We start from the raw sequence: 24,308 nt of genomic DNA, 5'->3' as shown, positions 1-24,308 counted from the left end.
AGATGTATAAATACTTCTGCGAAGTGCTGCACAGTCTTATAAATGCATATATGCCATCTTATATTTAACATCCATTAATCGGCCCTCTCATTAATGCAGGAGCGCTCAGACTAATAAATGTGTCATCAAATTTTCTGATGAGTCAGGAATTTAAAGTTTGCTGCAGAGGGACGGCCACCTGTAGGCATACCTGTGTCAGATTAATACCTGTAAAAAGTGATTGTGACAGCCACCATCACTATTTTAAAGTGAGATGAAGAAAATATTTGTGCATATTATTAATTGAGTTTCCACAAATATTGGCTGCAAATCCTTTTGTACTTTGTTGAGACAGATAAAATGTTAATGTGAATAATCCACACTGCAGTACTGATTAGATATTACCAGGCAGTTTGGCTCAGTTTAAAATAGTCACAAACATAATGATTATAAACATCTAGAGTTTTGTGCAGATTATTTATTTTCTGTTCTCAGATGTTTTGTTTGTTGGTTTGTTTTTTTCATATTTTATCCTTTGAATTCATCTTGTTACTTTCACATAGACAATACTGCACCTATGAGTGTGAAACAAACTGCCTCAAGCTTTGATATCTTTTTCCATCTATTCCTCCACTGAATAAGTAAACAATCCAATCTTGGAACAAACTGTTCCAAGTTTTAATATGTTTTTTTCAACTGCCTTCAATCTTTTAGGATTCCTGCAGTCTTTATCTCATAATCTTTTTATCTATGTTTGGATATTCTTTTTCTATATCAAACAATTGTGTGATGCGAAGCATCTCAGTAAAGCTTTATGATGCACAAGAAATTTCCCATCAGAATAAGGCACAGAATATTTGGTTTTATTAAAAAGAAAAGTAAGATTAATATGATCTATAAAAAAGTTTTGAATTTAGGAAGTTATGACTTTTTCTATAATGTACACAACAATTTCCAATCACTATAAATAGCATCAGACATCATTAGATGGATGCCAATGCCATCTAATCCATCCACAAAATACATTGTTAGTGGTAGGTTTGCAAGGTTAAATCTCAACGAATCAGGAATTCTGTGCTGCGAACAGATGAAACCAAAGTTGGGATGTTGCATACAATAATGTCTTAAAGAAAACCTAATATACTATGCCAGCACCAACACTTCATAGCAAGTTTCAAGCACAAAGATGATGATTTGATTTGTAGCTACAGTGAGCTCCTGCTTATTCTTGGTTCAGTGTTGATGGTTTCACCAATTCACAATTTTTTTATAGAGCATATCTTAAAAATAGCAATGCAACCAATCCAGGAATGCCATTCATTTTCCTTGGCGCTGATTGGCTGTATCCCAAAAGTGGAATTGAGTAGGACCACAGATGCTAGCTTCAGTTGTGGTGCTAAGATGGTTTATACTGTGCATATTAACGCATAGGGTATATTTGGTGTTTGAACTATTAAAATAGGCAGTTATAAGTTTTCACTGGCATTTGTCTGGGGGTCTACTATAGTCCTAATTTTCAACAGAATGTCTCAATAAGAAAGTCCAGAACTCAACTTCAGCAAAATCCCATAGTGCTACCTTAAAGAGCTCTGCATAAATGAAAACTTGAAAATAACCAAGTGACAATGATGTGAGACTTTGTCAGTCTCTTGCTTCACTGACAGAAAACAACTCAAGTGCTGATAAAGTCGGTGGTTCAACAAACTGCTAAATCGTTGAGTGTGCTTTGTTTTTCCCATGAATATACCTGTGGATCAAGGTGTTAAAATATGGAGTAAATACTGATTGGGTAAATGTTTTAGGTTCACTGTGTTCCTGCACACTCAGTTCCTCGTTTTTTTTTTTAGTCTAAAACCCGGTTGACCTTTGGCAAGCTGGAGAGTAACCCTGCCCCAAGCCGTCTCTGGTGACATGTTTTCAACAAGCGTGCCAGCCACTGCCTCAGACAGCTGGAGACCGGCCGCTGACAGCTTATCTATATTTCAAACAGGCTGAGTGGACATGCACAGCCAGGACAGTGCGAGGAAGAGGTGAGGGAGTCTTAACTTGTGTGGACTGGATGTGACTCCTCCCTGTGGAGCCTGATGTTAGGCAGCTGGCAGGCGGTACCCTTGGGTTGTCAGGCAGATTTTAGAGTGCACGATAAAAGAAAAGGGAGTGGTGCCTCAAAAATGGGAGCCGTTTGGCTGATTTCTCTTGAATTCAAGAAGACCGAATGAAGAGCAAAAGGGAAACTTCCGAAAACGAATACTGTGAGCTTAACTGGTTTCAATTTTCTGCTCAACTGATAGAGTAAAGCTGGAAGTATTAGAGGATCACAAATGTACTGAGACTCTTGGTCAGATATGTGCCTGCCAAAGTGCTGATGCACGACTGAAAGATTACAGCCTGTTCATGAGATTTCCAGGAAAGAAGTGTCAGTTTTTTTCCTTTATGTTACAGTTCATTGAAAAAACGTGTGACATTCAGAGTGAAAATCCACACTCCCATTTATGAAACATCCCTGACAGTGAATTACCATGATAGCTCAGTTACTGTGCAGTAATTCTGCAGCCAAGGTGGCCCCAGATATCGCTCCAAGCTCCGAGCCTTTCAAAGGTTTTACTCTGTTCACCTGAGTGAATTTGAATTTGCTTCCCTTGCCCAAACAAGCTGATCTGCATGGTTGTAACTGGGTGGAATAAATGGGAAAAAAAAACAACTATAAAATCGTCTGCAGCTGAGATTTAAAAAGGAGCTTCAGTTGAATCAAATTACAATAGCCGGTCTAGCACTGCAAAACAGGAAAAAACCGCAAATCTAAAAAAAACCTAAAATTTATCAGTAGAAAAAACCAAGACTAAATGCAGCAACACAGGAACATTAACAAGCTAAGAATAAGAATGTGTATCAAGTATGGCAACAAAACAGTCAATGCTTATGCTTACCAGAGAAAAAGGTTCTGGCCTGTTTGCACAGCAATTGAAACCTCTGTTATTCATCTATTCAGGGTTGCTACGTAGTCTGAAAATGTCTAGAAAAAATTACAATTCATTTAAGTATTTGTAATTGTGGAAAAATATAGAATTGAAAGACATTTGGGTTTTCAGATTTTATGAGATTACAGATTTGTAGGCTCCATGTTTAAACTTTGATCAATTTAGGAATATGTTAAATATAGTTATTGTAATTTTTCTTTTTTGTTTATACCTGCATATAATGAAGCAATCTATGAAGGACTAAAAATATTAGTAAATTTGAGTGTGAAAAGGTTTGGAATTTTGTTTTAGAAAAATCTGTAGAAATCTCGAGCATTATTGCTCTTGCTATCCACTTACTTCCTGGAAGTATTGTTGTCGGATTTATTGTGAGTGAAACAGCAGAGGCTGCAGTCGAGTGGCTCATCCTGATAACTCATTATATATAGCATCCTGCATTCCTGATGTAGCTAATTTACAATTTTGTGAGATGAAGCCTATTTCAGAAAGAATCTTATCTCATTTTGATGCTAAGCTACATTTAACCACCAAAAAAGGAATGCTGGTATGCAAAAAGAATAAGCAGGACTTCTATTTAAGAAAAACTAAGAACATTGTTTTGGTGTTAGCTATGTCTACAATTAATTTGCATTCACCATAATGGTGACAAAAAAGATCTGAATTCCTCAAACAGCAGCACAGGCTGGGTTTCATTCATCTTATTCAAAAAATTTGTTAAATTATGTAATGATGAAGTTGCTGCAAAACTATTTTAGGCATAACAGATTCAGAATGGCTCCACAGATAAATTATGTATATACATTCAAGTACTCATCATTTTATTTATAGTGCTTTATTTGGCATTGTGTCTGCCTAGCATATGCAGGATGTGTTTGTTATGCATATGCACAGTGTTTTTCCAGCTGACATGTCCTGTCTTGCAGAATGAGTCCTTTAGGCCTCTGTCCAATTTACCACACAAATATGAATGCATGCATGCCTGCTTCTGTTTGCATTTACATCTAACCTGCACCATGGCCACCTGCCTTCCTGTTTTAATGCCTTTTTAGATACTAAATTTTGCTTTAGAGAAAATAAATTAAATAAAGATGACATATGACTGGGTTACACACCTCTACAGTAAGGCTGAAGAAAGAATCGAACATACTGTTTTTTAAAAACTGTCAAACTTATACTGTACTCCCAACTGCGAGGCAATGTAAACATATGCTGATCTGTTTTTTTAATCATGCATTTATTTTGTCTGGGCGCATATTTAGATGCAGCTCTTTTGTGACTGCAGGCTAAATCTCTGATGCATACACTGTGACAGTTGGATCTGCAAGAAGCTCTGGATCTGAACATTTCAATATCACTGTCATATCTAGCTCTGCTGAGCAATCGCTCTTCACAAAACACATGGGTATGCAAACAATGGCCCGCCATGCCGTCTTACCAAACCTCACCATGGTAACTCGTCTTTAAAAGGATTATAGGTATGCGGCATGTTTCCATCTGTTTATGTGCCTCTGTACCATGCTGAACGACTGACTGTCAGAGACTGAAGAGTACATCTGTTTACAGGAGGAAACATGAGGAATGGAGCATGAATAGTAAATATAACAAAAGGCAGATAATCTCTAAATTGTTATTTTAAATATGAATTATAAGAAGGAAAACATGAGTGGTTTAGAAATTTTCACGTTTAATTTTTATCTCTCTTGATAAGAGTGCAGAAGTGCTCGAGAAGACTTTTCTTGTCCAGATGTACAATTTGGCTTCCCGCTCCTCCTGCAGGATTAGCAAACCCTCTACAAAAACATGAAACGTGATTTTAACCATGTGCTGTGGCTTTTGGTGGCAATACACTAAAAACTTGAGCCATAACAGAATTTTAGCAAAACAGGGACAAAACATAGCCTTATTTCAAGTAGCCTAAAATTGTTAGCTGTCAACAAGTTTCAAATTATAACAAAATAAATGTTATAACCTATTATAACATTTATAACTTACAGAAAAATCTGTAAGTTAGATTCTTTAGCATCAGCTTAAAAGCTTTTCTTTCTAGGAATTTGCTTTAAATGCAGCACTAAATAATAACAATGGTACATTTGTTTTTAAAGCATAATGAAAGTTCTTGAAAAGCAATTAACATAAATCAAGATATAAAAGTCAGATATTAAGAAATCAAATCCATACATGAAGAAAATTTGAATTCCTCACGGTGAATCTGTTCTTTCAACCAATTTCTGAACACAACATTAAAATCTGCAGCTTCTACAGCCACAACTGGGATTGTTTTTTTATTATTTATGTAGTTTGGATTTCTTTTACCAACAGCTTCATGCAACCTGAAATAACTCTACTATCAATTGCTAAGTAAAATATTTCACCCCTATAATATTCTTACAAATTGTTCTTTACTACCATCCGTTACTCCACATGCCGCTGCAGTCAAGAGCTGCATATCTTTGAGAGCTTTTGAGTGCTGTGAAATAAATGTTACAGTTTAGAATTAAAGTTTTAAAAGCTATGAGGTGAAAGGATAATTAATATCAATCAGCTGCTAATTTAGTGCCTCTGCATAACAATAGCATGATTATAAAAAATTGTGAGTGCACAGTTAAACTGGTCATGCCTCCTGCTGGCTCACAGCCAAGCAGCTTGAACAGGGAAAAAAATAAAATTATGTTGATTGCACAGCGAGATAGCCACTTAGAACATTGAATCATGTCAATTTGTTGCATTTTAAACGCAACAAATTGCAATAATGCAATGCATTGAATGCAATGAGCGTTCAATGTAATATTTCTGCTATCGATTGTCCTATATTTAGGCTATTTGCCTTAAAGAAATGCTAATAAAGAAGTAAGTTTGCTTGAATTTTACTCTGATAGGAATCCATAAGTGAAATACATATACACAATATTTGTTAGAAATTAAAATGCACTTTTTATTTCTGTTACATCTGTAAAAATAACTAAGTAAATATTAGCTATGAGTAGATATTTCTCTTTTGAATTTAATATACAGTTAAAAATTGTGCCATATTCAGCTATATTGATATATATTAAGATAGCAGTGGTGGAATGGTGGTGAAGGGAATCTCAGTTTGGTTTTAGTTTACTGCAAGACTGACACCACAGGTGTCCTGGGTGGTTATCTTTTAAAATTTAAATTAATTAGCACAGCTATAACCAGTCAACAATTTGCTTTTTGCCTTAATTCGAAATTATCCCAGGGACAAAAAAGCACCAAAAAGGCTATTTTTGTATTTACTTATAGGAGAAAGATTCACTAAATCTTTAATTGTAAAAAAACAAACAAAAACAACTGGTGTGCAGGATAATCCCTTTTAGATTTGAATATTCAAACTGTTGAATAAATCCCATCCGGAATAATGAAACAGTCCTTTAAAATGCAAACTTTAGTGCTACTAGTGACTAGACATGATTAGGCAATGGAATGTATTTAATGCAAAACACGAATAATCTTTTCATGCCATCCCCTGACCGATTGGCACCCTGGGTGGGAGCCATATCCCATCTATCCTCTAACATAAACCATTACTAGATGGCTAAACGTATATTCTTGTGTTATATTACAATATATTTTGCGTAGGTCCATCTCTGGCAGAACTGTGCTGCTTTTGTTGTTAGGAATAAAGCTGTGGCTGAATTTTGGACCTACATTTTTAATTTACAGCTGAAATAATAAGCAAATAAGCAAAAGAAGAAGTCCCGTTTCTTTCCATTTAAGTCAAAAGTAGAGCCATTTCCTGGAAAACTCAGAAGCTACATTAGTGTATCACACTGCATTTTTTTTTTTTTTTGACCAGGACTGCCAGTGTGGATAGCACAGTAGCCATATGTGCATGCAAATGTTGTACCATAACAGTCTGACTCCTCAGCAGATGCATAAACATCATAGCTGGATCGAGGGACAACTTTACTACATACTTACAAGTCATTCTTGTAGTAAACTCCTCACACAGATAAGCAAAAACTATCATAAATCAGGACATTCACATGTTTATTCCTAAAGTTTCTGTAAAAGAGATCTCATACAGAGATGCATGCACTCCCTGTTGCTGTTTATCATGAAAACACAAACTGAACCAGAGGAAAAAGAGAGTTAAAGAAGATAGGTGCTTATAGTTGGGAAATATTGCTGAAGCTTCTTCTAGCGAGTAAAATGTTTAAAGCGTTCCAGTTGTTCCCCTTGGGAAAAATAACTTCAAGTGTCCTCAACTCATCCTTATCTCAAAGATTCACTATTATACAGCAGCTGCACTGGGAATAATCAAGAGACACATTTTTAAACCCACTGTTTCAAACAGTTTAAATATTTCATTACGTGTTGGTAGGTGCAGTCAAAGTTTAGCAGAATGTCAGTGTTTGGGAAAAAATGCAAACAAAGCTTTGAAATTTCTAATCCAAAGGAGTTTTCTTAAGGCTCCCCCTCCAGCAATTAGTTCTAATGGCACCATGCCCACAGCTGAAATTATTCAGCAAATTAGAGACCTGGTCATTTTGTTAAATTTAGATTAATGCTAGAATGGATGAGGGTACGTTTTTGGAAGGTATCAGGTTACAAAACAGGTAGAACCAGTTGGACAGGCACAGTAATTGTGGTAACTGGTTTAGAAGTACTAGGTTTTCGATTTCTCCCCAGACTTACTGAAACAGTGCCAAAAGAACCAACGACTCTGATGGCTCAAATTAGCATCCATTCTTCAATTGTAAATGTGGTCGTTGACCGTCAGGCCAGAAGGTAGGAGTGTGAATAGTCCATGTTGGGGGTGGGTATCTATGATACCAACAGGAGATCAGATCTCCTGTAGGTAATGCTCTTCAGTCTAGTTTTGAAGCATACATGAAGTGTTTTTGGAGAGATGTGACCTCTTGCAGCTGATGTTGTGCTGCATTATCCAGTCTAAGTCTAAGTCGAAGTCTAAGTCTAAGGAACAATTGTGCAACTGTGAGATGCGTTGAGGCCATTACCAGGGTACTTATAAGGTAATGGCCTTATTTACAGAACAAAAGCAATCCTTCAGGTCATTTGGCCTATCTCTAGACTGCATAGGTAAATGTCAAAGTGGAGTCAACATGGACTAACTCCAGCACTTCTAGTGTAACTACGTTATGGCACATAAATGTATCGAACTGGTTATTTATGGAAAAGGAAGCAAAATAAAGTGTATCATGCAAACAAATTGTCTCAACAACTTGACTAAAACTGTCACTGACTATGTTAAACAAAACCTTTTGATTCTGGATATTTAACTGTTTCGCTTGGACTCCAAACTTTTCTCAGGAGCTGAGATTTATCATGTGGTACCGATTAAACAATATGGGAAATGTATCATCCATGTCACTGTAGACAGAGAATAAGAAAATGTACTTTAACTTTTTGCTTAGTAAAGATATTCTTCAGACCTGAGAGAAACTGAAAAGGTAAGAAAACTATCGATGCTACCTGAGAGGATTGAAGGTTGTTGATTAAATCTAAAAGCTGCACAAGAACATTGTGAAGAGATTTGGAGAAAAGAAGGTACATTTATATGAAAGGTCAAATCTGTGGTATTCTATGCCCTGTACAGAAAGGAAAAAAAAAACATTTCCATCATTGATGAAAAAAAAGAAGACAAAAACAGTGTGTATGTGTAATCATAATAATACACTTCATTACTCCATTTTTCAGGACATAAAATATGCAAGGAAGCACCAATTTGTTATCAAACAACAAGAAGCTGATAAAACTAGGACCGTCTTCCAACCGCTTCCCAGACCTGTAACATATAGTGAAAGGCAGACACCCACGATCAAACCTAATATCCGAGAAAGAGGTCGGTCTTAAAAAAGCAAAATGACTCATTAGACAGTTCGTGTATTTATCAGAGCATGACAAGTTGTTTTCTCTGTGCTGCAAATCAAGACTGTCACTGGCTTCTCCCATCCAGCTATAAGTCTGCTGGTCCGTGTCCTTTAGAGTGCCGCTTCGCTGTCAAACATGTCCTTGATGTTCATGAGGCTGAGATGGTCCCCTGCATCATGTCAAGAGCCCCATCATCAATTCACAAACTCATCTGCTAAATATGGAGATGGCAGGAATGGAAGCCGATTCAAAAGCCCTGAGCTTCTCGGCTGTTTGATGTAATTAGCTGCTAACAACAAATAGCTGCTGCTTTGATGTCATTCTGCCAGCTGCTCTCTGGAGAGCAAATATCCAAAAAAAACTAAAATTACACCAGTAAAGTTGTCTATTTTTAAAAGTGGTAAACTTTCAGCCGTGAACTAAATCCAGTTGTAATAGTCAGTAAAGCACAATAGTGGCAAATGCTGCTGATAATCCAGAGATTTTCTGCATATTTTAACACCATATGAAAGAAGAAGAAAATGTTAGAGGACTCTTATATGTGTAATCATAATAATACACTTCATTACTCCATTTTTCAGGACATAAAATATGCAAGGAAGCACCAATTTGTTATCAGGTTAATTATCTTTGTTTCGGAGCTGCTGGAGCGTTCATTTTTCCAGATTAATGAGTTTTGCCTTGTATTTACTCTGTCGGCATATTTCTCTGCTGTCACAGTGCTGCTGGGGTCTGATGTAAGAGTAATGATATGGTTCCCAACCATCCCTTAAAGTTGGACAACATCCTCTATTTGACTCTTAAAACATGCATTTCAATAGATCTGCTTGATTTTGGAATAACCTAAAATAAAGATTGATCATTTAAAACAATTATTCATAAAGTAAAAAAAAATAATTAATCTATATAGGATATAAGAACCTGCACAGATTTATTGGGATTATTAATTTTACTTTTTCTTTTTTTTTTATAAAATTAACTAACAGTGAGAATATAGAAAGAAAAAAATACTTTAAAGGTGCTGTGACTTAGATAAGCATTTAACAATATAGGACAATTTTACATTTGCTTCCCGCTCTGACTGAAGAGCATCTAGGCTGAGTGATTTACAGATACGAAGGGGCTGAGTTTGGCTCCAGGCTTTGAGACGGGGGGAAGCCCCATGGCAGCGCCTGCTGAAATATTAGAGTAGAAAAGATATAGAGCCTTCAAGGGAACAGTAACAGCAGAAATAGTTGATAGAATTGTTATTAGTTAACATTATAAATTGCTATATTTTGCTAAATAAACATGTTACATGGTCCATCTGTGTGTTACTCCACGTCTCTCACTAAATTGACAAAAAGAGACAAAAGGAAGACAAGAGACGCAAAATAACATTATGCTCAGAAAGTGAAATAGGTAAGACTTTATTTGACGGGTTGTGGATAAAACTGTCATGACACCATCATAAACATGATATAACACCTGTCATGAACATGAGTAAGTCTTCATGAATATTTATGACTGTAGTCATAAAGTGTCATCCGGTAAATTATGACACTTTTAATACAAAGTTGACTTTATTCAAAATGTCTTTGTTATGACAACTTGACATTAACCAAGAAATCATGATTTGACATAAATTTGTTATAAAAGTATTACTGATTAAACTTAAAGCTACATAATTTTTTAAGTTTAATCAGTAATGTAGACTTACTCATGTTCATGACAGGTGTTATGTCATGTTTATGACAGGTGTTATGTCATGTTTATGACAGGTGTTATGTCATGTTTATGACAGGTGTTATGTCATGTTTATGACAGGTGTTATGTCATGTTTATGACAGGTGTTATGTCATGTTTATGACAGGTGTTATGTCATGTTTATGACGGTGTCATGACAGTCTTAGTCACAACCCGTCAAATAAAGTGTTACTGGGAAATATGTCTTAATAACGTTACAATGTTAGTGGGTTTTTTTTATTATAATGTTGTTTCTGTTATCTTTAGAGCCAAAATAAAAATTAAACATAAATTGAATTCAGTGAAGCATAATTGATTTATAAGGAATATGCTTTGCTCCATATTTCAGAGAGTCTGTGTAAATCTGTTTTAGATGCTGATGATAGGATGAGCTGGGGCTTGAAGGACATTTATCAATCCTTGCACATAAGTCACTAGTGTCAACTACAACCAATCAAACATGTCGGCCATTAGCATTGCCAGGATATGCTTCACGTCACAATTTTTAGAAAAATATCCAGGCAGAGTTTGCATGCTGCTGGGAATAGTGCCAAGAATTACAAAGGCTGCTCTAACTCAGAATTAAGTTTTAAAAATCTATACATTTAACTTCCAGGAGTCAGATGGAAGAACAGCAGCAGATTTATTAGCTTCTATCAACCAGTGATAAATTAGTTATTGCTTAATAAAAACAAATAGATTGTGTTTGTGTGTTGGATGTGTAGATTTCCAAAATGCATCTGCTCTGTATTTGTGAATACAGTGGAATCAGGGTAATCTGTGAATACTTGAGATCCTCTCCAAGAATGCTTATAACTCCCTGTTTTCATAGTTTACACACCAATTATAACTTATTTTTGCATTAAGTATAAGCAGTCTTAGCAAAACTGTCTGATTGGCCAGTTAAGCAGCTTCAAATAGGAATTTCAGCTCCTCAAACTGAATCTTTTTAAAAATGTTTTAGATCATTCTGTCATGAAATGCGGTGTAGATGGTGGTGAGGTATACGCAGCGGACCCAGGTATGATGAATAGATGATGTTTTAATGAGAAAACTTAGTCCAGACAACGAGCAGCAGGCACACGGAAACACTGACGACACAGAACTAACATTGACGACGACTAGACTGGACATTGACGAAACATAGACGAGGACCCGACGAGGAACAAGGAACACAGGTGGAGTTAAATACACGGGAGGGTAATCACAGAACGAGACACACCTGGGAACAATCAAGGGGAGGACAGGACAACGAAGAGACTCAAGGACACAAAAAACTCTAACTAAACACGGAAAAACACAGATCCTGACAGTACCCCCCCCCTCAAGGGCGGCTACCAGACGCCCAAAAAAAAAAAACCACAACAAGGGTGGGCGGAGGGGCGCCGGATGGGGGGCCAGAGTCCAGAAAAAACAAAAACACAACAAGGGTGGGCGGAGGGGCGCTGGACGGGGGGCCAGAGTCCAGAAAAACAAAAAACAACCCACCATCGTGGGCGGAAACACAAGAAGGGCCAAGAGTCCAAAAACAAACAAAAAACTACCCACAGGGTGGGCGGAGGCAAAGGAGGCAGGAACCACGGAGGTGGTCCGGCGGTCGTCCGCGGCGGCGGGAACCACGGAGGCGGTCCGGCGGCCGTCCGCGGCGCTGGAGGCGGGAACCACGGAGGCGGTCCGGCGGCCGTCCGCGGCGCTGGAGGCGGGAACCACGGAGGCGGTCCGGCGGCCGTCCGCGGCGCTGGAGGCGGGAACCACGGAGGCGGTCCGGCGGCCGTCCGCGGCGCTGGAGGCGGGAACCACGGAGGCGGTCCGGCGGCCGTCCGCGGCGCTGGAGGCGGGAACCACGGAGGCGGTCCGGCGGCCGTCCGCGGCGCTGGAGGCGGGAACCACGGAGGCGGTCCGGCGGCCGTCTGTGGCGGCGGGAACCACGGAGGCGGTCCAGCGGCCGTCCGCGGCGCTGGAGGCGGCGATGATGAGTCCCGGGGGCCGCCCACAGACGGCGACGACGAGCCCCCCGAGGCAGGGTCTCTGGTGGAGCACAGGGGGTCTCAGTGGGAACGCCGGGAGTCTGAGTCGGAACACTGGGAGTCTTATGAGGAACGCAGGGGGTCTTGGTCGTCGGGGTCTCGGAAGGAACGTAGAGGGTCTCGGGAGTCGGTGTCTCGGAGGGAACGTAGAGGGTCTCGGGAGTCGGGGTCTCGGAAGGAACGTAGAGGGTCTCGGGAGTCGGGGTCTCGGAAGGAACGCAGAGGGTCAGGGTCTCAGGAGGAACGCTGGGGGTCTCGGTCTCAGGAGGAACACTGGGGGTCTCGGTCTCAGGAGGAACGCAGAAGGTCAGGGTCGGAACGCAGGGAGTCTCTGAAGGAACGCAGGGAGTCTGAGTCGGAACGCAGGGAGTCTCGGAAGGAACGCTGGGGGTCTGGGTCTCGGAAGGAACACTGGGAGTCAGGGTCTCAGGAGGAACGCTGGAGGTCAGGGTCTCAGGAGGAACGCTGGAGGTCAGGGTCTCAGGAGGAACGCTGGAGGTCAGGGTCTCAGGAGGAACACTGGGAGTCTCGGTAGGAACACAGGGAGTCTCTGGAGGAACACAGGGAGTCTGAGTCGGAGCGCTGGGGGTCTGGGTCTCGGAAGGAACACTGGGAGTCTCGGAAGGAACGCAGGCTGGAACGCCGGCTGATTCGGCCTCGGGTGCGCCGGCTGGAACGCCGGCTGATTCGGCCTCGGGTGCGCCGGCTGGAACGCCGGCTGATTCGGCCTCGGGTGCGCCGGCTGGAACGCCGGCTGACTCGGCCTCGGGTGCGCCGGAGCGAAGCCTTGGAACCGGCCGCGGAGGCGAGCCGCAGCGAAGCCTTGGAACCGGCCGCGGAGGCGAGCCGCAGCGAAGCCTTGGAACGGAACCGGCCGCGGAGGCGAGCCGCAGCGAAGCCTTGGAACCGGCCGCGGAGGCGAGCCGCAGCGAAGCCTTGGAACCGGCCGCGGAGGCGAGCCGCAGCGAAGCCTTGGAACCGGCCGCGGAGGCGAGCCGCAGCGAAGCCTTGGAACCGGCCGCGGGGGCGAGCCGCAGCGAAGCCTTGGAACCGGCCGCGGGGGCGAGCCGCAGCGAAGCCTTGGAACCGGCCGCGGGGGCGAGCCGCAGCGAAGCCTTGGAAACGGCTGCGGAGGTGAGCCGGAGCGAAGCCTGGGAAACGGCTGCGGGTCCGGAAAGCGACGAGGGGCCGGGTGCACCGGCGGCTCACGTCGTTGTCTCCGAGCGGGCAGCGGAGGTGGCGGCTCCGGAAAGCGACGAGGGGCCGGGTGCACCGGCGGCTCACGTCGCTGTCTCCGATATGGCAGCGGAGGTGACGGATCCGGAAGGCGACGAGGGGCCGGGTCCACCGGCGGCTCACGTCGCTGTCTCCGGGCTGACCGTGGAGGTGGCGGCTCCGGAAAGCGACGAGGGACCGGGTCTGCCGGCGGCTCACGTCGCTGTCTCCGAGCGGGCAGCGGAGGTGGCGGCTCCGGAAAGCGACGAGGGGCCGGCTCCACCGGCGGCTCAGGTCGCTGGCTTCCCGGACGGAGGTATCGACGGGGGCCATATCCGGGGGGTGCCAACACCAGTCTTGTCCCCCGGAATAGCTCCCGCTGCAGGTCGGCGAGGGCTTCAGCCAGCTCCCTGTCCTCCCTGCCGGACCTCCGCCTCGGGCCGCTCTGCCCTTTAGGAGGTAACCTCCTGAATGCTGGGTCCATGTTAGCCGCCTCACCGATCGGTATGGTCGGGTCCTTCTGTCATGAAATGCGGTGTAGATGGTGGTGAGGTATACGCAGCGGACCCAGGTATGATGAATAGATGATGTTTTAATGAGAAAACTTAGTCCAGACAACGAGCAGCAGGCACACGGAAACACTGACGACACAGAACTAACATTGACGACGACTAGACTGGACATTGACGAAACATAGACGAGGACCCGACGAGGAACAAGGAACACAGGTGGAGTTAAATACACGGGAGGGTAATCACAGAACGAGACACACCTGGGAACAATCAAGGGGAGGACAGGACAACGAAGAGACTCAAGGACACAAAAAACTCTAACTAAACACGGAAAAACACAGATCCTGACACATTCTCAACAAAATAAATTGTGCAACTAATTTCTGGAAATATTTTTGAAGTTATATTTCACAGAAAAACCCACAAATAGGTGAATCTGCGAATACTGAACTGTAAATAAGTGGGATTCCTCAGTAATTTAGACAACAAATAACCATTAGTTGTTCTCCAAATTCAGTTTTGCATTATTTTCTACAAGGTCTGTATGTAGTTTCTGAATAATTTTTCTCTTATTTGGGGAGATTTTTCAGTTTGTAAACTCCACTTAACTGGATTCACTTCAGCACAATGAGCAATTTACAGTAAGACATCAATTGTGCAGTCATCCAAAAAAAGTAAATTGAAGACTTTTAAGTTTATGGTCAAAATTTTGATGAACTCTTCAATAATATTATGATATAGAAGCCCTCTGAAAAGTAAATAGAGAAATTTTGTGACCAATCCTGAATGATTAAACCACTAATCCAACCAAAGCAAGGCAAACGGCTTATATGAATATGACATTTCTGATTGTTTTCTAGAGAAAATCGAATGTCAGCTAACGCATAATTATTTGCTTACCAGTTAAGGTTCATAACCTCTTGCCTCAGGCTTTTAATATCATGGAGACTGGTGTGAGTTTAGAATCTGTTTTGACATTTTTACTGGTGCTTCAGTGAAAGGAAAAAGGACAACGTGGTCAACAAACAATAAAAAACCAGCTATAGTGTGGACTTCCAGAGACAACTGGAGGTCTTGACATAGATGTTTTCAGAAATAAAGGGACACAAATGGGTTGTTTGTTCTTAAAATTAAAATCAATACCTTTCCCGTTGCCCAGGTAGAAATATCCGTCAACCAGTGAGGCGCCATTGTTGAAGTGTTGGGTCATGTGATCCAACCAGTTGGCCTCCACACCTTTGATGCCTTCTTCATAGCTTTGAACCCGCAGTGGCACTTTGACAGTGTAGTATTTCACCTGGCCCTCTCGGACCGGCGGGTTGTTGTACAAAGCCAGCAGTTCCAGTCCTGTTGAAGGAAGACAGAAAACAGAACTTTGTAACTGATTTCAATCGAGAATTTGTTGCATCTGAGGGCGTTTTTTCTGCCAATATGAACCACTGCTACGCATTGGCTAAAATCCAAAGTGTGATCCATGTCTCTCTGGGAAGACTCTCAGATGCAAAAAGTTGCTCTGAATTTCTCAGTAAACGGTTGGCTCCAACACAGAAGAGCTTTGTTCCAAGAATATATTGACAAGCTACTGTAATTTAAAGTTTGATATCTAGTGTTTGACTATTTTCAATCAGACACTTATCTAATTTCCTGAGACTTTGTTGCAATAACTTGGTAATTCTCCACTGGGTGCAGGCTTTTCTTGTCCTCTGAGATGAAAACCAGAGAATTTCAGCCAAAACATGAACAATCACAAGCAACACGGCCAAGAAAAGTTGGCTGCACTGTTCATAGTAATCATCCATCAGCTGCAAATAACAGTTTGTGTGTTTCAGTGTTTTCAACGCAACTTTATTCCACTTTTTTCTCTATGTGATGTGAAATCTGGTTCTGCAATGCAGTAGATGACATTGCGTAAGGTCTGTAAATGTCATTATTTAAAAAGCAGGCACTTAATACAAAAACCATTATTTAGAATAATAATAATACAAAAAGGATATTTGGCAATAAAAGTTAAATGTTGGTTTAAAGGTAAATGAGATCTTAAGATGTTTTTTGCTCGCTGATATAACTGCCTGTTTTCCAGGTCTCTTTTCATTGGTTGGTGCCAATGATTTGACATTTCTTACAACATCTGCATTATTTCTGTGTTGTCATTTTTCTCTCTGCTTCCCTGACGGATTCTTTGCCAATACATTTTGGTGCAAAAAATGTCTAATCTCATAAGATTAAAGCTCAATATTCAAATCCTCAAAATATATTTTTTATCTCATCTAATGTTCTTTTCATTAACAGAGTAAAAATAAAAAGACTTTCGAGTAAATGAGTCCGTTGCTTGCCTACAAAGCATGAAACTGACCCTGGAAAAATATATCCATAACCCTGAGATCCCCAATTATCTCACAGGTCCAAAATAGTAAAGCTCTATTTATTTTAATTAGTTATCTGTTTACTAATCACTGTTAAGAAAAGAGATGTTCAGACTATGAATGTATATCAGGTGTAGCAATTGATACAATCTTTCAAGTTAACAGTTAAATGTACCATGAGGTTGTATTTGACTAACAGATGGTTTAAGCAGAACTAAGGGGGAATTAACAACTAATGTCTTAATCCATAACTAGAATATTCAGTTTCTAGTTATGGACCATCTTCAAACATCGTAAGTCAAATCTTTATAGTTGTGAATTAGGTAGTATTAAATTAACTGCTCAGCTGTGTTATAGTTATTGAGAATTATACAACAAAACAACAACAAAAAAAAGTTTAATATCTCGTAAATCCAAAATGTTGACTAAAGCAATTATAAACCATTTTAAAAGACCCTATCTCAACATAAAAACAAACTTATTAGTTTGAATCTAGAGTAATTTAATGAGTCATACACTCGTATCTGAGTAGTCTGGTGAATTATGTGGTTGGTTCTTAAGCATGTAAAGGTAAAATAACACATATTATGGTTGCTTAATATTCTGAAAAAAGTATCAATATCCCCCTCAGACGTCAAGGCAAATGCTTAATTTTTATGCAGTTATTAAGAATAATTCATTATGTCACAGTATAAGTGCATCCGAAGACTCAGAGTAATAACTTTAACATATGAAGAGGTAAGAATTGATTTACTGTGTTGATTCATATTGTAGAAGCACAAACACATCAAATTTAAATATAGAGTTGTTAAAAAAAAACCACAAAATGGTTTAAAAGTTCTTAAAAATATCTGGTAATTCATTTTACAATAACAAAAGAAAGCACTTTTATAAAAATATGTAAATGAGCTAGAAGAAGTCATATATTAGAGTCATCCAGAATTACATGGGATGGGGGTTAATATTTGGTGTCTCCGAATACAAAATGAGGGGCTTCATGTAGAAAAGTCTTGTTCATAAAAAAAACACACAAATATTAAAATTAAATTAGGTGATCAAAAAGTAACATTTATCTTAGAGTTATTCAAATTCGCTGGTGTCCTCTGTTTTAATTGTAGAACCTCATAAATTAAAAATGGTCATTTATATCAGAAGATCTGAAGACCTTTAAGATGCATTGTTTTATTTTATTTTATTTTTTTTAATCAAACTTCTGCTGGCTGATAAATGAGTTGATGTCAATAGAATAAATTTGTATGCAAAGCACTATAATAAGAAACCTCCACCTGACAGGTGTGAAATAATAGGAGAACTGAAAAAGAAATACAATATGGGATTTATGATGCCCCGAGCGTGATTCACAAATACACCACAAATCTTTCCCAAGGATTTTGCCTTCTTCAAATCAGACATGCATTGAATCAAAAGCAATTTGATCATTTTCACAATACAAGTCATCCTCTTCTTTTCTTTTAATGTCTTCTATAAATGATATAACACTGATGATGCAGAACTTAAAAGGGAGCGTTTTATTGTAACCGAGTTAATTCACACTATAACCTTGAATAATGCATTAAAAGCTGCACAGCTAGCTATTGTTTACATCAAGAATAGATATGCATAATGCAGCGGGCCTCTAGAGAGAGAAACAGACTCGGAAATTTATCTACAGTTCGTTTGTCGCTGTTTTTCGCTCGAATCATACTAAATCAAAGCGCAAAAGAGTTTTAGTTGTTGTGATGTGAGCGAGTGAAATATTTGCTCAGCTTAGCTTTGAAAAAGCACAAAACGTGAGATGTGAGCCGGGTTTGGATCTGTGAGAAAACATTGCCAATCGCGCCTGGTAACATTTTCCCCTTTTCTTCCAATGCAAATGTCAGACTGTCATTCCCCAAGTGAACCAGATGGATGAGCAGAATGTGTGACGCTGCCACCCACTCAAACACACCAACACGCACCCCGGTTTTGGATGGTGGTGTTTGGTAATGGAATCGTTGCTTCATCAATTTGGTTCCTCTGTCCGTCCATCCGTCAGCCAGCCAGCCATCCAGGAAGAATGAATCATTTATAACCATTTCTTCTTTGGCTCCACAGACTGATGTGACAGCTGGTCCTCCTAATTCCTTAAATCTTTTTCATTTGCCCCTCTTGAGAAATATCAGATCAACGGCAACAGGAGAAAACTCACACACTCTTCCCGTTATCCTCCCAATGCTAACAATGTTACAACAGGGAACAATATGGAAAACAAATCTTAGACAACACGAGTGAATTCCCATTCAATGTGCCTCCAACTTGCCAGAGCTTCCCCAGTCTAATTGCTTTTATGTTAACTGATTTATGACACCTTACACGTCCATTAAAAAAATTACATTTTGCAGTATCATTTGAAAATTAAATTGTCTCCCTTTTGAATTCAAAAAGTAGCTAATAGCCGCCCTAAAACTTGATGAATGTGCTACAAGACATGAGCTAATTTGCTTATCTAGTCATGCGTGCATGACTATTATGACTGCTTTAGGAAACAGGAACAACTTTGGACGGGCAAAAGATTACAAAAACACACACAAAAAAGCAACAAATAACTATTCTGTTAATTTTTTTTAGCCCACTTACTTTTTTACTATTTGTTTAGCTTTGGTCCACTTAGCCAGCATAAAACATAAAACAATAAAAGGAAGACATTGGCAATGTGACAAAAAGAAGTGTAATTCACATTAAAACTAGATTCCTCATGGTTGACTTCGTTGCTTCTAATTTGATTGCCTGGTGGATTAAATTGCAACATAAACGGCAGAATGACAGTCACTGGATGAAAACATGCTTTCTGTCTGCTTCACAGTATGAACTATTTCCTGAGTTCTGTCTGAATGATTTACATGGTCTAATTATGTTGCAGCGAGGCAATTGTGTTTCAGCCAGAAGGCTAGGTAACTTATTTTTTGAGCATGTGAGTCTTTTCAGCAGTTCAGAGGAAACATATAGAAACTACAGGAGGCGGATTGAGTGCTTTGCCGAGGGGCAATTTCAGCAGGCCTGCGTGGGAGGAAAAATAGAGAAAAATAAGATAAGAAGTCTGCCTTCTGATGTCCATCATACTGGACTGTGAGATAATAACAGATCGACCCGAAGCCAGGCTTTCATGTGAAATTCTGTAATAATTCTGATGGAAATCTGTGCAGACGGACATCTGCCAGAACTCACTGCAAAATCACAGATATCAAAGCCTTGCTACTGTAACACAAGAAAACATGCAACAGGGATTTTATTGGAGTTGCACAGTGCAGGAAAGCTGCAACAGAGACCTAATCTATGAATAAAACATAAAACAATAGGATGAAACTTTTGCTTTCAGTTCTAAGATTAGGAATTTGCTTTCATGAGCTAAAATTGGTCGACTATATTGGGGTGATTAATAAAAGAAAAAAGCTGCATTTACAGTCAGAGATTTCACTACAGAATCTCATTTTTTTCCCCAAGATAAAAAGTAACTTAATTTTTCCTAAATCAATAGCAAATTTGATATATATATATATTAAATTCTGTAATTTCCACTGTGTAAACTGCAGAGTAACAGATACTTTGCTACATGGAAGAACACAAGGTTTAGTAATCTTTGATCTTTGAGATAAGACATTAATAGCCAACATAAATCTCTTAAAGAAGCCGCTTGCCAAGTTCCTTCCAGAGCCAGAGGGACCTCTTATGCGAAAGTATAAGAGGTATAAGACTCTGTTCTAGCTCATAAAACAACAGTGGTGCATCATTAGCATTCAGGCTTTATGCCAAGAGCAAGAACTGAAAGACTTAAGTGTCACATTAAGGTGAAATTTCTACTTGTAACACATTTTTAACAATCTGTCAGACAACTATAGTGGTAGTTTATGGTCTATGGAGGGAAAAAGTACTTTGTGTTCAAATCAGTTAATATCTTTACAGACATTAGAGATGTACATATGCAGTGCCTAGTAAAATGATTTCTAAAATTGAGACCTATCAAACCATACAACACATTTATAACCTTGTGCAAATTTTAGCTTCAGTTTACTGATCTTAGCTGAGCAGTGTAGTCTTCTGCTGCTGCAGAGCATCTCCTTTAATGTCTAACATGTTATGCATTCAGAGATGGCATTCTGCATCGCTTTATTGTACCAATCTATTTAAGCTACTGATGTCTTTCTATAATCTGGAATTAGCTATTCTCCTTTGATATCAACGTGACATTTTTGTCTCCGCAATAAATGCGTGTTGGTCATTTTCTCTTTTTTTAGGCCATTCTGTGTACATCTAAAAGATGGCTGTGTGTGGATATCCCAGCGGATCAGCAGTTTCTGAAATATTCAGAGCTGGTTGTCCACCCACAACAATGCCACAATGAAAGTTACTTCAATCCTCATCCTTCACCATTTAAATTCTCAGTTTAAACTTTAGCTATTGGCCTTTGCCAGATCTAGATGGCTTAATTAATTGAGTTGGTGCCATGTGATTGGTTAAGAATGAACATTTGTACCTTATAAAGTGACTAGTAAGTGTTATTCCAATCTAGTACAAAAAACAAGTGTTTTTTGACTGAACAGTTTTAAATAAATGCAAAATTTGGGCAGAAAAAAAAAGTTCAGTAAAATCAAAAACAGTTTATCTTTCTGCATCTTTCTTAAGTACTTTCATTTGCCAGATCCGTACCTGTGTGGCAGAAAATAACACCGGTAGCACTTAATTTCTCACAGACTGTTCCTGCTCATCTAAATTACTTTGATCCCAAAGAAAATTTTCACGAGAAGAAATTGTCGTTTTCCCCAAGTCATCCAAGCGTTCGTGTTTGCAGACTTAGAGGATCTCGCTAAAGCTCCGATCTCACTGGTGGTGTTTCTTTTTCAGCAGTAATCCATAGCTTTCTGCCAGCCTCGGCGCCAGCACTTGCACAGTGTTCACCTCAAAGATTTGTGGATTACCGAGGACAAGCCAGCAGCAGCAGCAGAGACTCCTGGGCGTTCTCGGCAGACTGGGCATTAGTAGAGAGGGACATGGGATTTTGGCAGACTCCTTCACCGCCCCGGCTGGCTGCGATGCCGGCGCTACTGGCATTGTCACAGAGATTTGGGAGAAGGAACGGGGGAAAGAGTGGAGAGAGCTGTGAAGCTGAGGGAGGTAGAGGACAAGTCAGTGGGGGATTATCTCGCAGCAAAAAGCCCAGATGGACCACTGGGTGATGGTGAGCTGCCACACCATGTTTGGAGAACTGCATACATGTCAACACGTGATTATAAAGATCGAAAAATTACTCGTATTTATTATATAACATCTAATAATGAGTTCATTTCTATCTAATAGCCGACATAGCTCCCACTGGGACTGCACATGATGCTGACACGTATCACAAATAGGTTCAGTGACAGGATGGGAGACTGTAGGAGGCGCTGAAAGTGGTGGGCGTCTCCATCTGTTAATCCGAGACACTCAAAGAAAGCTGAAACTATAAATGTGCAGGAAGAACAACTCAAAGGCGTGTAGCTGGCTCGCTTTCTGTACAGACAAAACGAGCAGCTTCCAAAAAAAGAAAAAAAAACCTCCCAGCATCATCAGCTGTGCGCAAATTTGTATGCTCCACAGCTTCGGTTATAAGACGACTCTCTTTGTGTTTGACAGAGAGAAGGGATTATGTCCCGAGGTGACACATTGTTGTGTAACGTTCTAGCAGTTGCAAGAAGTGACACCTCCACAGACGCAGTGTGTGTTTTTTTTTTAGGAGAAATCTGCAGTGGTATTTTTTCTTAACAAACAAAAAAAGTAGAGTTGCAGACAAAAACACAAAGTTACAAAGATGGAGATGATTTGAGAAGTCAAATCTTTCAGTTTGAATACTTGTGAGGGAATGACAGCTCATCCTCAACCCTCCTGGCAAAATGATGTAATCCACAGTAAATGTATCTGCTCTGAAACCAGCTACAAGTTATGAACATTTTATAAAGTATAATTCTGCATTTTTTTTTCTGGAAATCCATTAATACTTCATAGTGAGATTAGTATAGTGGGCATAATCACTGTAGCAGATGCAGCTCTCCTACATTTAAAGTTTTGACCTTTAATTACGATCCTCCATGATTTGGCCTTTCTGTGGAATTTGTAAGAGTTACTGTTTGGTCATTTTGCTGAACTTTAAAGTTTAGAGCCTAGAGAAAAGCATTTGTGAAGTTTTAAATTTTGACCTTTAATTATGGTTCCCCTTCTGGATTAATTAGTTCTGCTTACATTTAAAGCATGTAGTAACCCAAATGACTAAACTATGAATAAGTATTTAATCATGTTCAATCATGGGCATCTACTCAAATACATTTAGTTTTATATGCCAACGCTTCCAGAAATGAAAACAACTATAAGTTGTAGCAAAATTATTAAACTAGGACCAATTGGACTATTTGTAGTTATATTTAATGCCAATACTACATTGCTTAATAGTGGATCACTTCACTGAAACATAAACAAGCAATGGACAGCACAATGAGAAAGTCTTAAACAATCTCATACTTGTCATAATTTTTGCATTCAGGCAACCAGACTTTCTTGCAATCTGTTAAAGTGTTTTTAATTATTAGTTATTCGGGTGCCTTGAAGGTACAACAAAGTTTTATTTTGTTCTTTTGCTTATTTTCTGTCCCTTATATTACTTTTTAACAGGATTATTGAATAGGAATGTATGTGTGCATTTATTCCTGCTCAAAATTGCTGTTTAAATCTGTATTTGAATATCCAGAATATTGTAATGCCACAAAAATTTTTAAAATGACAGTCTGGTGAAGTATGTAACTTCAAAGATGAGAGTATATAAGAACTGTAAAACTCTGAAGTTAATTTCAGTTTTGATCTGCCAAACTTACAGATTCGCAACTAACAAAAAGTCAAATTACTATCAATGTACGTAACACAAGCTCACTATTGTTTATTTTTCTGCTGTTTATTTTGATCTTTTACAGGATTAAATCAGATTGAAGCACCATGTTGATGCATAAAACATAAAATATTTAAAAACAATTTCCAACTAAGTTCTTAAGACTGTTCATCTTATCAGATTGTCAAGCTGTGTTTATAAATCTTTTCCAAAATGTGCTCAACTCATTTTTCAGAGGACTTGTTCGGCATAAGATGCTAAAAACATCACATAATAATAGAAAAGGTTCTGTTTCCAGGGTTGGTTGGACTCTTTCATGTTTTTTTTTAAAGGGATGAAATTCAAATGCCATCCTTTTTCTATGGACATTTTATTTAGGCCTAAAGCTTCTTTTCAATCACTTTCATAGTTTTGACAAAGGTCAGAATTCACAATTTGCTGTCATGGTCTGCTATAAGATTCAAACTTAGTAAAATGATAAAAGAAAAACCTTGAAATGTCTTTAGAAAATCTTTGCCTTGAACAAAAACAGGCCTGGCTGCTTGAAAGCAAAGAAAATAAATAATCTCAGGCGGGTTAAAGGCTTGGTATGGTGTTATGCATGTGCTTCGCATAGCATTCAAAACGGATGTAAATATGAATTAATTAAACATCAGAATATGCTTTTACGTGATATTATTGAACAACAATTGCAAACACACCAGCAACCCGGCACTCTAAAAGGATTAATCAGGTAAAGAAGCAGAATGGATGGCTAGATATGTTCC

At 39.6% G+C, this 24,308-nt stretch overlaps 1 protein-coding gene across 3 annotated transcripts in view; it reads right to left on the bottom strand.

Annotated features, from left to right (window-relative positions):
* rftn1b (raftlin, lipid raft linker 1b) overlaps positions 1–24,308 on the bottom strand; it is a 149,759-nt gene that overhangs the window by 36,390 nt on the left and 89,061 nt on the right. For all 3 annotated transcript variants that reach the window (XM_032558425.1, XM_032558423.1, XM_032558424.1), the window contains exon 6: positions 15,436–15,639. In XM_032558425.1, coding sequence (XP_032414316.1) covers positions 15,436–15,639 — 204 coding nt within the window. The remainder of the gene's footprint in view (positions 1–15,435; positions 15,640–24,308) is intronic.

Source organism: Xiphophorus hellerii, chromosome 3, assembly GCF_003331165.1.
Source record: "Xiphophorus hellerii strain 12219 chromosome 3, Xiphophorus_hellerii-4.1, whole genome shotgun sequence".
Lineage (NCBI taxonomy): Eukaryota > Metazoa > Chordata > Actinopteri > Cyprinodontiformes > Poeciliidae > Xiphophorus > Xiphophorus hellerii.
Note: the sequence above shows the minus strand (reverse complement) of the source record. Positions and strands in the feature narration are given on the sequence as shown.